Source organism: Seriola lalandi, unplaced genomic scaffold (genome assembly GCF_002814215.2).
Source record: "Seriola lalandi dorsalis isolate HSWRI2012SDOR001 ecotype SW California unplaced genomic scaffold, Sedor1 jcf7180002054816, whole genome shotgun sequence".
Classification (NCBI taxonomy): Eukaryota; Metazoa; Chordata; class Actinopteri; order Carangiformes; family Carangidae; genus Seriola; species Seriola lalandi.
In genome coordinates this window covers 663,309-678,620 of record NW_019525369.1, presented here as the reverse complement: position 1 = coordinate 678,620, position 15,312 = coordinate 663,309, and the positions used below count along the sequence as shown (strand labels likewise).

At 39.9% G+C, this 15,312-nt stretch overlaps 1 protein-coding gene across 2 annotated transcripts; it reads left to right on the top strand.

The window, feature by feature from the left end:
* The first annotated feature begins 1,479 nt into the window (after window positions 1-1,479).
* LOC111669721 (cytosolic phospholipase A2 gamma) lies at window positions 1,480-12,978 on the top strand. Of its 2 annotated transcripts, XM_023426154.2 has the most exons (14): window positions 1,480-1,707; window positions 2,202-2,312; window positions 3,648-3,790; window positions 5,691-5,877; window positions 5,973-6,078; window positions 6,160-6,300; window positions 6,600-6,665; window positions 6,826-6,966; window positions 7,228-7,374; window positions 7,486-7,569; window positions 9,010-9,164; window positions 10,247-10,418; window positions 11,269-11,437; window positions 12,749-12,978. In XM_023426154.2, the coding sequence occupies exons 1-14, from the start codon at window positions 1,594-1,596 to the stop codon at window positions 12,798-12,800; spliced, it is 1,788 nt and encodes a 595-aa protein (XP_023281922.1). In that variant the 5' UTR covers window positions 1,480-1,593; the 3' UTR covers window positions 12,801-12,978. The 2 variants fall into 2 exon arrangements, with proteins under 2 accessions (XP_023281922.1, XP_087035413.1); XM_087179287.1 differs by lacking the exon at window positions 12,749-12,978 and having other exon boundaries at window positions 11,269-11,441.
* Window positions 12,979-15,312: the final 2,334 nt, after the last annotated feature.

The window sequence follows — 15,312 nt, the reverse complement described above, 5'->3', positions numbered from 1 at the left end:
ATAAAGAGGAGAAAAAAGAAAAGATGGAGAGGAAGAGTTGCAAATGAAGAGAAGAAGCATGGATGAAAGGGAAGAGGAAGATGATGATTAGAAAGGTATAAAGAAAATGAAGAAAAACACATTTAGTGTTCATTTAGTGATTTCCTTCTCATTTCTCAAGTCTATACAATGTTTGTTTCACAGTAAGTGTTGTACTGGGGGTGCACTGCTTGTGCACCTGGGTCAGGGATCAGGTGTTGGGTCGAGCTGAGGAGTAGGACGACGAGAGAGAGAGAAAGGGAGAGAGAGAGAGAGAGAGAGAGAGAGATATGAAAGCACGGTGAGTGAACCGTTGAAAACCTTTTTGTTTTTGAGAGAGAAACGACTATGCGGTGTAACACTAGTTTAGTTAACTAGTAGTTTAGCTAACTAGCCAACTGCTACGTCTAGGAGGTGATTGCTAATGACTGACAATAAATAATCACAAAAGCCGCAATTTGCAAGTAGCCAAATAAACCTGTCAGATCTAGAGATCAATAAAACCAGGCTATTCTGATCAGACTCAGGTTACTGAGTGTGGGTGAAATAGGCTGGTAACCAGAGTGCAAGAGAGCTGAAGTGATAGTGAAGTAACTGCTGCATCAGTTTTTATATGGCCAGACCAACCAATCAGATACTAATACACTTGGATTATTTGAATGTGGCATGTTTATGATTGGACAGGGACAGGTGGTGGTGGGACAGTTGCAGCAGTTGGTGGGACATTGCCCCCTTCATGCCTATAGAGCCGGGCTTGTATGTCCCTATATTAAGAGTGATGTTGCCATATATGTATATGTGTACAATATACACACATATATATTTACTAATATATGAAATATATTTTTTGATAATAGGCTACTCGTGTACTTTTATTGAAGATGAAGTTTAGATGCAGGTCCGCCGCCTTGTTAAGTACAGCCAGACTATTCTGTGAGCAGGACTTGAACTTGCACATTGAACTCTCATTGTATTTCAAGTCTAACACTTCAACCACTCAGTCATCGCAGCACATCAAAGCTTTCCTCTCAGTGATACAATCATTGATTACAGTCATACATCATTGATTGGTTGGCCGCTGATTCCTTAGACTCTTCAATGATCAAATGATTTATTAAGCTGAACTGGAAGTCAGCCACGAGCCCAGTGCCAATCACAGAAAAAGACAGATAAAGAGTGTGTGTGAGAATGTGTGGGCCTTCAGTAATGCTGATGCATTTACCACTTCAAACGTACAAAGTGATTTATTTACGTGCTTTGGTTGGGAGCTCATCCATTTCATTCCTCCCTGTTTTTCAGCTTGTTTTGCATTTGACATCTGGTGCATATTGAAGCCAACACATGTTAGAAATTAACAAGCCTGTGTGTGAGTGTTAGATTTGTATTTGTGTGTGTGTGTGTGTGTGTGTGTGTGTGTGTGCATGCCTGTGTCTTTACACATACATGTTGGAGCGTGTCTTTGTGTCTGCAGCGACTTATGTAACTGCAGTGAAGTCAGAAGAAGGAACTGTCACTGTAATGTGGATTTAACTTCTGCATTTCCTTTGAAGTTGAGGCTTATTTGCATGTGCAGACATGCAGACTGGGCACCTACCTTTGTCAGCCACATTGATTTGCCTTTTGCTTGCGATTTCAGGAGCTCTGGTAAGAGCAGTGGACAACATGGAGGGAAATGATGCAGCGTCAGAGGTGAGAGATGCATGGCATGTACATTATTAACATGATGTGTATAATCCACTGTCTGTCTACTGTCCTTCACCAGGAAGCTACACCATTTATCAGATCCTGATACCCTGATACTGCATATATCTGTATTTGTCTGTATGATACTGTATACTGACAAAAACAAACAAACAAACAAACAAAGATTATTGGCTATAGCCTAGACTTTTATTGATTGATCATGAAAACCAGTATGAACTATTGTGGTATTTATTGCTCCTATTGTGGAAATTGTTAAAGTGCATTTGCAGGTATATTCAGTTATGTGAAAAAGCTCACACCGTACAATGTGTATTATATTCTAGCACATTTCAAATTTAAATTCATATTAAGCTATAAGGTAAAATGTACCATTTCTTTATTAGTTTTCTCAAAAAAGAGTTTAAATCTAAAATCCAAAATAAAAGCTTGCCATGTTCATTTCCTTTTCAGTCTAAATCAGTTGATTTTTTTCCCCCCAGAAACCCATCCGTCAGTCCCACGCTCTGTGTGCTGGTGAGCAGGAGTATGTTGACAGGAGGAAGAGAGTAGTTCTGGAGTCAATCAACAGCCTGGAAATCAACTGTACTGCAGTAAGTCAGAACCGGCTCACACTGAGAGAGATCATCTCTGTCTGTCTTTTCTTTGTTTCTTGTATTTTTCTTTGGGAATGTGTCATATTTGCACAAATGTTCTTCACATGTTTGACTTTCGTAACTCATGTTTACTGTTTGTCCTCCATGAATTGATCATTGTTTCTAAGTCTTACAGTAACTTGTGCAGGCTTTAGACAATGATGCATCTCTTCACACCAAATATTCTCTGTACTGCTGAAGCTATGGTTAAATGGCAGATACTGTGGTCGGTTACATAATATTATTATATCACAATCACAAGATATTTAAGCATGTTATGTCATACCCCAAAGCAAAAAAAAAAAAAAATGTAGTTGAGCCCCTTTTAACTCCCCTCCTCAATCCTTTCAACCTCTCACAGGCCTTCACTACACCTCCATGTCTGAACACGTCTTTATTTAGGAATCTGCAGTTTGAGAACATGGTAAAAACTAAATTAACAGAGGTGCTATAAAAGACAGAAATAATACAGGACCAACAGCGTATTTTGATGGAAGCTAAGGACATGGTAGCCTGCTCTGCCTGGTTAGTAACGCAGCCTTGCATTTAGAAATAACACTGTATAAATAGATGTGGCCCGATGTGCTATGACTTTAGTTTACGGGACAGTTTTCCTCCAATAAGCAACAAATGATCGGTTAGAGAGTGAAGCGATAAAGGCCAAATAACGTATGCCTGATAAAAGATGAAATTACATTCCTCTAATTACAGCTGTCTGATGAAGCTATCATAGGTCCATGAAGTATTCTATATGAACTACAACAGCATCATTTGTAGAATAGTGTCAAACTGTAGCATATTTTGGATCTGATATTACATTGTATTTTATTTGTCATTAGACTATCATCTTGTAAAACGGTGTCTAATAGTATATTAATTAATTAGAGTATAATTTGGTGTAACAGTGTCTAAGTATCGTTTATTTTGAATATAACATGTAATTATAGGAAGTTACTAATTGCAGCATTATTTATGTGTAGCCTCTAAAAACGGCGCATAAAGAACATATTATTTATAGTTTTGTAAAATTTGATACAAGCTACAGCTTGTTTCATCTTTAATAAGGTTGGAGTACGTTAACATGTTTGAAACACAACAGGTAATACAGCTTCAAACCTATGAGCTCTGTGAGTTACATAAAAAGCAGCCTCTTTCTGATTAGACACCTGGAACTAGTTTTGGCCCAAAATGAACTAACTAATCTTTTCTACTGGTATTTTTGTAACTTTGACATGTTATGCATATTCTCCTAGCTTACTGCTACTTACTACTCTCCATCATCTCTCCAACCAGGACTCAGTTCCCCACATCGCTCTGCTGGCATCAGGCGGGGGTCAGAGGGCGGCCGTGGGACTGGTGGGTTCCCTCTATCAGATGGAAAAGGATGGTCTGCTGGACACTCTGCTCTACCTGGGAGGAGTTTCTGGATCAACATGGTAACAATGATCACGTTTCACATGTAAAATCATGTGTGTGAATGAATGAGAGCTGAACAGATGGAGGCCTGATGGATGATGAGCAGCTACCAGTGACGTGCCCTTACCAAAGGCCCTGGACCTTTCAGCTGTGAATGAGATTTGAGATGCTGCAGGAGCATCTGGAAAAAAAAGATGAAAAGACTAATGATCGGATCAAACTATATGATATCTGTATTTAATTACGAGGTTTATTGTCTTTCATTGTGAGGAAATACTCGAAGAGTAGGACATGCAATACTGTTTTTATAAAAGATCTACAGCTGTGCTAGCAGCTCTTTGAGGCTAAATGCTAACATCAGGCAGCTAACATGCTCACAGTGACAGCAGTGAGACTGACGTCACCTCTGGGCTAGCTTCTGGTATTTAATGCAGTCTCTCACTCAAAATTACTTGCATTGCTTTTTCCAGAAATTAAATGTGCTCCTGAGGTTTAGAGTTCAAAAATGAGAGGTAACTACACACAGGAACAGAAGTCGTACAGTAAGAGCAGCACAAAGGGAAACACAGAGACGTTAGCAGACAATCTGACCACTGAATGGAGAAACAGGGCTAGAATAAGAGAAGATGAGGGAAAGGAGAAACAGAAGTGTAGATGGATGGGGAAGTCCCAGTGATTGAAAAATGGAAAACAGTTGAGCAGGTGGAAGTGGGTTGGAAAGGGGAGTATGACAGGTCCGGAGAAAGCAACAAGAAAGTCCAGACACCCCCACCTGTTATTCTAGTGATGTCTGAGCCAAACCAGCATGAGCCAAAATCTCAGCTCCATACGCTCCCCACCTCTTTGCCCTTTTCTATCATTAGCTGGGAGTCAGGCACTGCCGAAATGGCGACGCTGGATCTGAACTTCAAAACTGGTCTTCAGAAACCGGTGGGTGAGGTCACGGAGGCTACGTCCATCGTCATTTACAGTCGACTTACCTCATTTTAACCTGCTATAGTGTTTGTTGAAAGCTGCAAAAAAAGAGAAATACTCAACCATCAATAATAGTACATTTTTTACCTATTTCACCTCACAACATGAAGTCTGTGTTCCAATGATGTAATTTGTGTTACTACAAGGTTTTATAACTTCCAACAGAGAACTTGAAAATCCCACATTTTCTTTGGGTTTCTATAATATTTACCATGTTCACCATCTTAGTTCAGTGTGTTAGCAAGCTCACTAGTGCTAAACACAAAGTAATAATAATAAACTTTATTTATACAGCACTTTTCATACAAGAGATGTAGCTCAAAGTGCTTATGCAATAAAAAAATGCAAATACTACAATGAAAGTGACAAAAGTCACGAGGGTTCATCCTTATAGGATCATGAATATCTGTACAAACTTTCATGGCAATCCATTTAATATTTGTCCTAATATTTCAGTCTGGAACAAAGTGGTGGACATACTGAACAGTCAACCAACCAACATTGTTGTCACCACAGCCACGCTCCAATGTGGTGAAAATAATTGCAAACTTGGCTTCTATGGGCTACAGAGCAGGGTCGTCCAACCTTTCTGAACGTGGGTCACACCACTGCAGGGACCAGTAACATGTCATGGCCTGGTTGTTGAGAATCACTCCTAAAGAGGACAGCCAGATGTAATCTACTGGAATTGAGACGGATGTTGGTGAATCAGTCAATACATGGTTTGTTTGTTATTTACTCTCCAGTGAGAATGTTTCTCAGTGTTTGTGAAAATACTCAATTATCCCTGTTTTAGCCCCAGGTTATAAATTAGACTGATACAACTGGATTGTTAGATTAACATTTGGTTGGAGCAACTTTAAACACAATTTCTACTACAGACGTTACAGAAAAAAAACAACTCATTATGCTTTAATTTGACCCTTGTCTGTCTTCCTCTGATAGGTCCATGTCCTCCCTGTACAGTGACCCGCAGTGGTGCACTAACATGGACACAGCAGTGTCTAAGCTGTTAGGTCCCGGGGTCGGGCTGGAGCAGGCTCTGGCCTGGTTGGATGAGAGGGCAAAAGAGGAACTGTTCTCTCTCACCGATATCTGGGGGGTGTTAACCTCTGCTGGGATCATGAAACAGGTAGGTACTAGGGAAAACACACACAAACTTTTACTCCAAACACACCCAAAGATTTTATTGTCAGTCCTTCAGAGAAATATCTTGTTTTTCATCAGATGGACTTGCGGCGTCTTTCAGATGAGGCCAGCAGGAATGCCACCAACCCTTACCCCATCTACAGCGCCATTGAGAAGCAATGCTTTTCAAACGGGCCCATAGAAGGTATGCATTTGCACATGTCACATTAGGACTAACTGAGTCACTGATTTGAATTACTGTGTAGAATAAACCTCTCTCTCACAGGGAAATGGTTTGAGGTGAGTCCTCACGAGGCTGGATTCACAGAGATGGGTCTCTTTGTTGAAACGTCTCTCCTGGGAAGCAAATTCCAGCGTGGAGAGCTGCTGGAGGAGAAGCCGGAGATGGACATGGTCAAACTACAAGGTTCGTGTTTACAGGTTAAAGCAGCATGATGTGAAAACCAAGGCAGAAAATCTAAAGCTGAGCAACAGCTTTTATTTTTAAATATAAAAATCAGCTACATGTTAAAGCGACAGGAATTCTTTTTTTTTTCTTTAGGCAATAGGCAACTCTTTTCTAACACATTAGCCATAATAGGTTTATAAGGTGACACTGTGTTAATATTGTATTTTGAGCTTATTATAGTGCACCCAAAACTCAATGAATCTAATAATTATAATTAAAATTGAAAAAAGGTGCTTTAACAAAATGAAATTGTGCAGGGGTTCTAGGCTGTGCGTTGGCTCATGAGGACATAATCAGAGAGTTCATCCCTCCCTGGCTGAATGGTAATCACAATGACATCTATGTAATCATCATACATACTAAATGTATAATATAGTGTGTTTATCATATATTACACACTTGCTCTGTGTGTGTGTGTGTGTGTGTGTGTGTGTGTGCGTGTGTGTGTGTGTGTATGTGTGTGTGTGTGTGTGTTTGCGTCAGTGCCGGGGCATATAGACAGTGCTTCTGAAGAGTACCTGCGTGTATACAACAACCTGGATAAACTGGTGGTCCTGACCAAAAGCACCATTCAGGATCCTGCTGCTCTGTCTGACCTGGATAAGCTGCAGAATATACTGAAAGGTAGTGATGATGATGATGATGATCCTAATGAGGATTTACTATCAGCTTGACATCGTATTAGTTTTACTGATTAAATCCAATTGTTTTGGTAGCTCTAAGCTAATTCGTGAAACTGCATCTACTGATAGCCAGACAGGAATGCCATCAGTGTTTCAATTTTCTTCCCAATTCAAATATTTTCTTGGATTGTGATGAAATAATGACACAGAAAATGTCTGATTGAAAAAGCCACAGTGCCCATTAGATTCTTATCTTTTCCAGACAAGGTAAATCATAATGAGTCTGCGCTGCTGGAGTCAAAGAGTGCGGAGGAAAGAAAAAGTCTTTTTCAGCAGTGGAGTCTGGAGCTGATGGTGGCAGTGCAGAACTGGAGCCAAAGTATGGAGGATGGAGTCTTCAAAACATACGGTCAGTGTAGAGTATGGCAGAAAAACAGACAAAATGCTCAATACTATTGACAACAGATACATTTTATTTAAATGAGATGGAAACAAATTTCTCTATTTCTTTTTCCCCCAGTCTCTCTGCTCACGAAACACGTCATTCCCCTGATTATGAAATGGGAATGGGGAACAACCAGAAACTTCCTCTACCAATACCAAGGTGAGAAGACACACCTCTTCAGCAACAATAAAAACATTATCTGTGTCTGTAAAACTACTATAATCAACATTTTTGTATGAAAGGAATATTTTGAGATTTTAGATAATACGCTTGTGTGTTCTCGGAGAAAGTTAAAGGTCCCATATTTTGCATTTCTCTTGTGTTTTATTTGAAGTGTTGATCCATAAGAAGATATATTTGTGGTTTTAAGAACCAAAAACAGTTAGCCAATCGGGAGAACCTCTCTTCTGAGAGGCCCTGCAAGGTTGGATTGTGGGTCCAGGTGGGCGGGGGCTTGGGGCATGGCTGTTACAGACGGCTCGTTTTAAAGATCCCATATAGTATGAATGTAGATGTGTTGTTTGATTACAAAGCAGGTCTAGGTTCTATATTAATACTGTGAAAGTATCAAAGCCTCAGTCCACAGAGAAATGCACACAGCCTATATTCAGAAACTGAGCCTTAAAACCAGCCGTCAGGACTTCTGTAACTTGGTGATGTCACAACAAAGCAGTAACTGCCCTCAGCGGCAATCAAAGCCCCGCCCACCTGGGCCCACCATCCAACCTTGCAGGATTTGGTATCTGAGTATTTACCTGAAATCTGCTATATTTTTATTGGATCACTGAGAAAACAGTCTGCTGTAAAACTACATTAGATAGTTTTTGGTTCTTAAAACAACAAATATATCTTCTTATGGATCAACACTTCAAATAAAACACAGGAGTAGAGCGTCTGAATACATTCTGCATTTCTCTGTGGACTAAGGCTTTGATAATTTCACAGTATTAATATAGAACCTAGACCTGCTTTATAATCAAACAACACATGGACATCTGCCTTTAGACTATATGTACCTTTAAGATTTGAATCAATTAAGTAAACAAGACCTTGTTAATCACAGGGATGAACTCACAGATAATCATTAACTCTGCAGTTCACCTCAGCTCTGCTGAACATTTCAGCGTCTGCCTCTTCTTTGTTTTGCTTTTCCAGCCTACAGTTTTACTGCTTGAGTTCAGTCACACAGCTGTCATCAGCGTGGTTTCCAGCAGCAGCTGGCAGCTGTTTTCAGTGGAAAAACACACTCCACACTGCTAGCACAGCCCCAAAGAGCAGACAGACAAAGTCACCGACTAGCTGGTGAACAGAGTCAAGCATTTAGCAACTAAAAAGCCAAATATTTCCCTCAAGAGTTAGCAGACGCCAAAACAGAGTGAAAGAGAATAAATATTGAATTTAAACTGATGAGGTGGCCTGAAACACTACTCAGAGTAAATGCTAATATTGCTCTGTGTCTGCTGGATGTGTAAATAACTGCTCACTTGAGAGACCCTTAGAGAGTGCTTTTTCTTTCTTCTTTGACGACCCCTCAAGTTAGTTAGGAGATATTAAATGATGGAAAAATTAATTCTTGAATCGAAATATTTCTGTTGTCAGATTTCCCCATTCCTCCCTGCCTTCGCAGTCAAGAGAGATTCCACCTGGTGGATGCTGGGATGCTGATCAATGTGGCCTACCCCCCATTTCTGGGAGACAAGAGAGACATCGATCTCATCATTGCACCAGAGTACAGCGCTGGAAACATGTTTGAGGCACTGTGAAGAGTGTCTGTGTTGTGTGTGTGTGTGTGTGTGTGTGTGTGTGTGTGTGTGTGAACTTAAGCCACGGGCAGCATTTTAAACCATGCAGCTAACATTAGCATTATTAGCTACTGTAACTGTAGCTGATACAATCAGTCATTTCAATTGGCAAGAACCACAGAAACAAAGGTTAGTTTATCTGTGATCTCTGCAACACATTTGATTACACCTTTGTCCAAGTAAGACTGCATGAACAAGATTATAGAGTAAAAACTGAACATAAGCTGAAACACTTTATATACATTTATAGGGTTTATCTTGCACAACTTACATCTTTATCATGTTTAATAAGATATTTATTATTATTTTATGAATCAGGATTAAGTAATTCAAAACAAACAAGCTGTTAACCATTTACCTTCTGAAAAGTGCTGTCGAGGATCTGAACTTAAATCTGTTTTGTGGCAGTTGGACTGGGAGAGAAATTCAGCCCTGGACTCTGCTCCTGGACTCTGCTGGGTCCACCAGACTATTGTATTATAATTTTTTTCAGATAATCTGAACAACTGAGTTTTCCTTATGGACTGAAAGTTGAAACATGCATTGTCAAACTGTCAAAGACAGATTTGAAAAATGAACCGTTCAGCAGAGTTTTAGTTACAGTAGCTCTCTGCCTAGTAGAGAGCCATGTCTGTCAAACTCTAGCTTATAACACAGCCTTTCTGTTAGAAATTTAGTGCCTATTAAATCACTTAGGATATTTTTGCAGACTTGAAAAGGCCCCTGAGATGCCACAGGAGATTTTATACAGCTGTTTTTCACAGTCTGAGTGGTGTTAACTGTGAAAATGAAGATGATATTTATGTGTAAAGTTCCCCTCTGAAGAACTAGATAACAAGACAGAAAAAGCAAAGCAGACTTTGCTGTTGTCACATATTGGAAACCCAAACATTGTTCTCACAAAATGTTTCATTACTGACCTACAAATACTCAATAAATGATTTATTATAACTTAAGATGAAGTGATATCTGTGGCTGTACCTGTGACTTATGAAGTGAAGGATGACTGACTGTTCACCATCTGCTGTCTTCAGACTCTGACTCTCGCCAGAGACTACGCAGCGGAGGTGAACAAGCCTTTCCCAGAGATAGATGACAAAATCCTGGAGGACAGAGACTGGCCGAAAGACTGCTACGTATTCGAGGGGAATGAAAAGGCGCCCACCATCGTTTACATGCCGCTCTTCAACAGACAGAACTGCAAAGGTCTGTTCCACACACTGAGACAAAACTGCTCAGTAAACACAACCTTAACCTTCAATGGACAGAGACAAAAAGGAATCATGGGTTTTTTGCATCCATGTTAGCCAACCAGGAAACCTGTTTTATAGTGTTTTCTGCTAATAGTTTAGCTTATGCAGCAAAAAGGTTTTTAAAGCCACAGTGTAGGTTTGTGTGATTTATCTTGGCTTCACTAATGACATTCCCATCAGCCTCAGCTCTCCTTTGTCTTCAGTGCTAATTAGCACATGTTAGCATGGTAACACGCAAAGCTACGATGATGAACATGTAAAACATTATACCTGCTAAAGGTCAGCATATTAACATTGTCTTTGTGAGCATGTCTCCGTGTAGACGTTAACATTTACCTTTTGAAGTACGGCTGTGCCTAGCGGGGCCCCTAATGAAGCTGTAGACTCATGGTCTTGTTTTAATATTGAAACGGTATGGATCTGATTTGGAACCAGTACATTGATATAGACAGTAATATATTATAGACTGTGGATCTGCCTTAAACAGCCATAACCTGTTTGGTGGCTGTAATTCACAACTTCAGCTTGTTTTAAGTGTCAGACTGGTTTTTACTAATATTTTACAAAAAATATACATGTACCTATAATCTCTTTTCCTTACATGCTAGGACATGTACTGGTCCTGCAGCCTGCATATTAAAGAGTGTATTGTGAACTGCAGCACAGACTTTTGGTACATGTTCACTCAAGATGCAAACTTATTTCTGGCTGCACCATGGTCTGGATTTGGATGTGTGCTGGATTTTGTGTTTCAGTACCTGGCAGCATTGAAGGGCGACACATGTGTTCACTGTTTTCTATAGATGCAGAGGAGTTCAACGCAAAGATGGAGGAGTTCTCCACCTTCCAGCGTCCCTTCAGCCAGGAGAAGATTATGTTTGTGTTGGAGACGGTGAAAGCTAACATGAAGAACAACAAGGAAACTCTGCTGAGGGCGATCAACAATGCCGTTGTCCGCCGACAGAACAAGAGGTAGGGAAGGGCCTGAGTGGCAGGAAGTCTTCAGTGAGACCATGAGAGAGAATCAGAGATCGTCTTTTTCAGCATCTAATTTGTGAGCCCAGTGTGTCTGAGGAAACAATGAGCCTCATGCCAAGAACGTTCTTATCCTAAAAGTCTCTTACTGCTTCTGTGAGGCTGGTTTGTTCATTTTAAGTTTGTTTAACATAGAAGTTCCCCTGCTACCTTGAAAATGTGAGTAAACTGAACACAAGTTAAATAGTTAGTTGAACATTGTTTTTTGAGTTTTTGTTAACAGAACTTGAGAAAACAAGTTCAATAAACTTATTATAATAATATGATCATTTGAGTTATTTGCGTGAGGTAGTTTAGTGTATAATCTGCAGTGGATTCTGATTGGTGCCCTCTCAGCTTGAAGAAGTAGACCTAAAAAAGCCAACATCAGTTTAAGTGTACGGTTTGTTGTTTTTGAATATTTGCACTGTTTTCTGAGTTTTTTCTTATATATTTGTGACATTAAAGGGATAGTGCAGATTATTTGACGGGTTGTGTGAGGTAGTCATGCATAGTCAGAGTGTTAACTGTATTAGATTCAGATCAGTGCGCTGCCAGTTAGGAGAGGCAGCAGGAAACACCGACACACCAGCAGAGCGATGTGCTGCTGTGCACGGGGCCAGCAGAAAAACGTATCTTAGACACTTTTAAAAGACGCCCACCGAAACAATCCAATATCCGAATAATTATAGCGTCATGTAGAATATTTCAACACGTTATCTTCCAGTCAAAAAAGCACTTTGCTAAAGATTGGTACTACATTTTCACAACCGGTGAACTACCGTATTCCTACACAGTGTACTGTATTACGCCGCAGCTGCAGGTCAGCTGAGTGAATCAGAAAGTGGAGTAGTACAGTGTGCTTGGTCTCAGCCCCTCCTCCCACTCACCAAGTTTTGTTTCTTTACCTATCATGGCCCTAATACGCCGTTGTAGTTTTCCCCCTGTGAAGAAAGGCATTCTATCTGTTCACGACTTGTATGACATATCTGGACCACTCGTGGATTTAGCTCGGAACTGACAGAAAATTGTGAGAATGATTAAACGTCTCACTTGTACGAACTACTTCAGAATGAATCTGTCCATACGACTGCTTCTTGCATGGGGCCCAGTGTGTGTGAAAGGAGATGGATGGATAGAAAAGGAATTTATATAATATCTGTGTGTCACTGTGTGTCTGAGACAGACAAAGAGATGTGGATGGCTGATGAATAAATAACCGACTTATCAGAAATCTATCATGTCCTTTTCTATTTTCTTCTCTTCCAGGAAGCCTGAGCTGAGCCACGGCTCTGATTCTAATCCTTCTGGTTTGGTGTGAACTGAACTCTGTGGTTTAATTCATACTGATTATAAATCAGACACTGGCTTCCCTTTACATAGAGACCCTGCCCCAGGACACAGAGAAAGCACAGCAATACATAATCATGTAATGCATGCATGTCTAAGATATTCGTCTTTTGACTCACACTATCAATAAATATAACTTACATGTAAAACATTATACCAGTATGTGTCTTCTCTTAGGTTTACTGTGCTGCACATACACAATATGTACATCTGGACACCCATTTTATTTGTGTTTTGCTTCAGACCCTTTAGTTCCACTGAAGGGAAGTCTTACAGTAGACAGTGATCCAGTGGTTGCGACCATGGTTTGGGGAAGTCCCTTTCCTGTTATAACAAGACAAAACTGCTTTACACTAAGCCGGCTCCATAAAGAAAAGTTTTGTGGAAGAACTCAACCCCATCCAACACCTTTGGGATTAAATGGACATTAACCGATTGTGGATCAGGCTTTATCACGACAGGTGATCTGTAGTCTGTAGTTTATGACTACTTAAGTCCCACTCCACTCAGAAATGTTTTTTGCTTTTTCTTCATTCGCTGCCCAACTGCTCAAAAAGTGTAACCCCATTTCCAGCATATCCTCTAACAAGGTCAACTACAATTAAGTCCACTGTTGTCCTTAATTCAGGCTGCATTCAGACAGAAAGAAGCCCTGCTGCAAACAGCACAGCGTTTGTGGGGGTGTGCCTTTTCATATGTGAGACAATGAAATACAATCTGGGAAGTTCAGTTGGATTTTATTAGGCATCAAAACACTGTACAGTGGTTTGTAATTCTCACAGAGAGGATTTCGGGAAGGATGAAAAGTAATCATGGTAGAAAAAGGTTTTATCCTTCATTTCATGTCGAGGCAAACAGCAGAGATTCATATTAGAAAACTATATCCACAAGGAATAAGTGCAGGATAATGTCACATTGTGTTGCAGCTAAAGCTGAACCAGATGAAAATTTTTCGCTGCATGACACAGTTGTTTTGGACAATCCCTACAGCATCAGTGCACATCCCCCATTTATTAAATGGATGAGAAGGGTTCAAATTTTCCACACAGAGTAAATGTAGGTGTCAGTGTGGCCTTAACTTATCCTCCTCCTTAAGCTAACACTAGCTACCACTAATTAGCTTAGGTGTCAACACTAACCAGGAATTCAGCTAATACATGTTTGAACAGCCTCCTGCCGCACAATCCATCTCAAAGTCAGTCACAAATTAAATTAAATATAGAGTCAAAAGCATCCCAGCAGCTGGCTGGCGCACAGGAAACTGTTTTAATGTGAAAGGCTGTCTGTCATGGCTGCCATCAGCTTGTGTCAGTGCAAATAATCACTGCTTATGGTTACGCCCCCAAAGCTGTGATTGGACAGTTGATTATTTTTCATTTGATGATACATCTCCCTCTTACACCTCAGCAGGAAAACAAATGACAGTGCTTTGCAGCTAGTATTGGCAGCAGGTCTATGCTGCCCTCTGCTGGAGGCACTTCTTAATGTTATTTTAATGTGTCATGGAAAATTTATATTACAATAAAAGACAATTCATTCAGGCTGAATAATCTGTCATATCATTTAACATTCATTTAAGTTTTGAATTTAATTTTGACACAGTAGATGCATACGTAAAAATACAAATAACAACATCTATTGTATTTTACTTTATTTCTGTGTTTGACTTGTTTTTATTTTGGCATTTAAACTCTTCCATATGTCTTTAATTAAAATTTTCATCCTTACAATTAAGCCTCAATGTCTTATTTCTCCATATGCAGGTTTAAAATGCTGTTTCAAAGCCAGTCAGGTTATAAACTCTGGCTCTAAAAATACTTTCATCAGCCTAGAGAAATCACATTGGTTTCTAGAGGCCCTAAATTCCCAGAAAAATACAGAAGACATGATCTCAGTGTGTTGAGGTATGGTCCTGCTCATACATACAGTACAGGTATATCCCATATCTTAATTGTGTGTATGCCATTATGTCACATTTCATCCTCCACACATACTAACTATAGCCTACAGTATGCTCAGCCTGACTGGCCAGTCACGTTACACTGCTTCTGAAAGCAGTAATTCAAACCTAACGCTAGAGGTCGCACAACATCCACACGAGGGAGCACCAGCGTTTGTCAATCCAGCGGTGCATTCATCAAAGCCACCTGCACATCTGTACACATCACTCTGCTTACAAAGCTGGTCGCTCTGCCACTGTCGTTGTAATTTATGTAAAATAAAATGACTCATCAGTGCTGGATGATTTCTTTTAGTTCAGACAATCAGATTATCACTGACGCTGAGTTGGCTTTTGAGATTGGAATAAAAGCTTTGAAATCTGACAGTGTCTGATTGTAATGTTTTATATAAGCTCTCACTAGTAGCTTATGTATTAAAGTTTTTCCCTGCCATGCTAAACCACTTTGGTTGCAGGCTATTCCTTAGTAGAAGTCTGACTTTAATATAATTTGTGGTTTCCCATTGAGAAATGAACTTTTTCT

Bases quoted from the DNA above. Each gene is read 5' to 3' on its own strand.
- LOC111669721 (XM_023426154.2), top strand. From the start codon at position 1,594: ATGCAGACTGGGCACCTACCTTTGTCAGCCACATTGATTTGCCTTTTG. The intron at 6,666-6,825 runs GTAATCACAATG...TGTTTGCGTCAG, and splicing joins CATCCCTCCCTGGCTGAATG to TGCCGGGGCATATAGACAGT. The intron at 11,438-12,748 runs GTAGGGAAGGGC...CTTCTCTTCCAG, and splicing joins GTCCGCCGACAGAACAAGAG to GAAGCCTGAGCTGAGCCACG.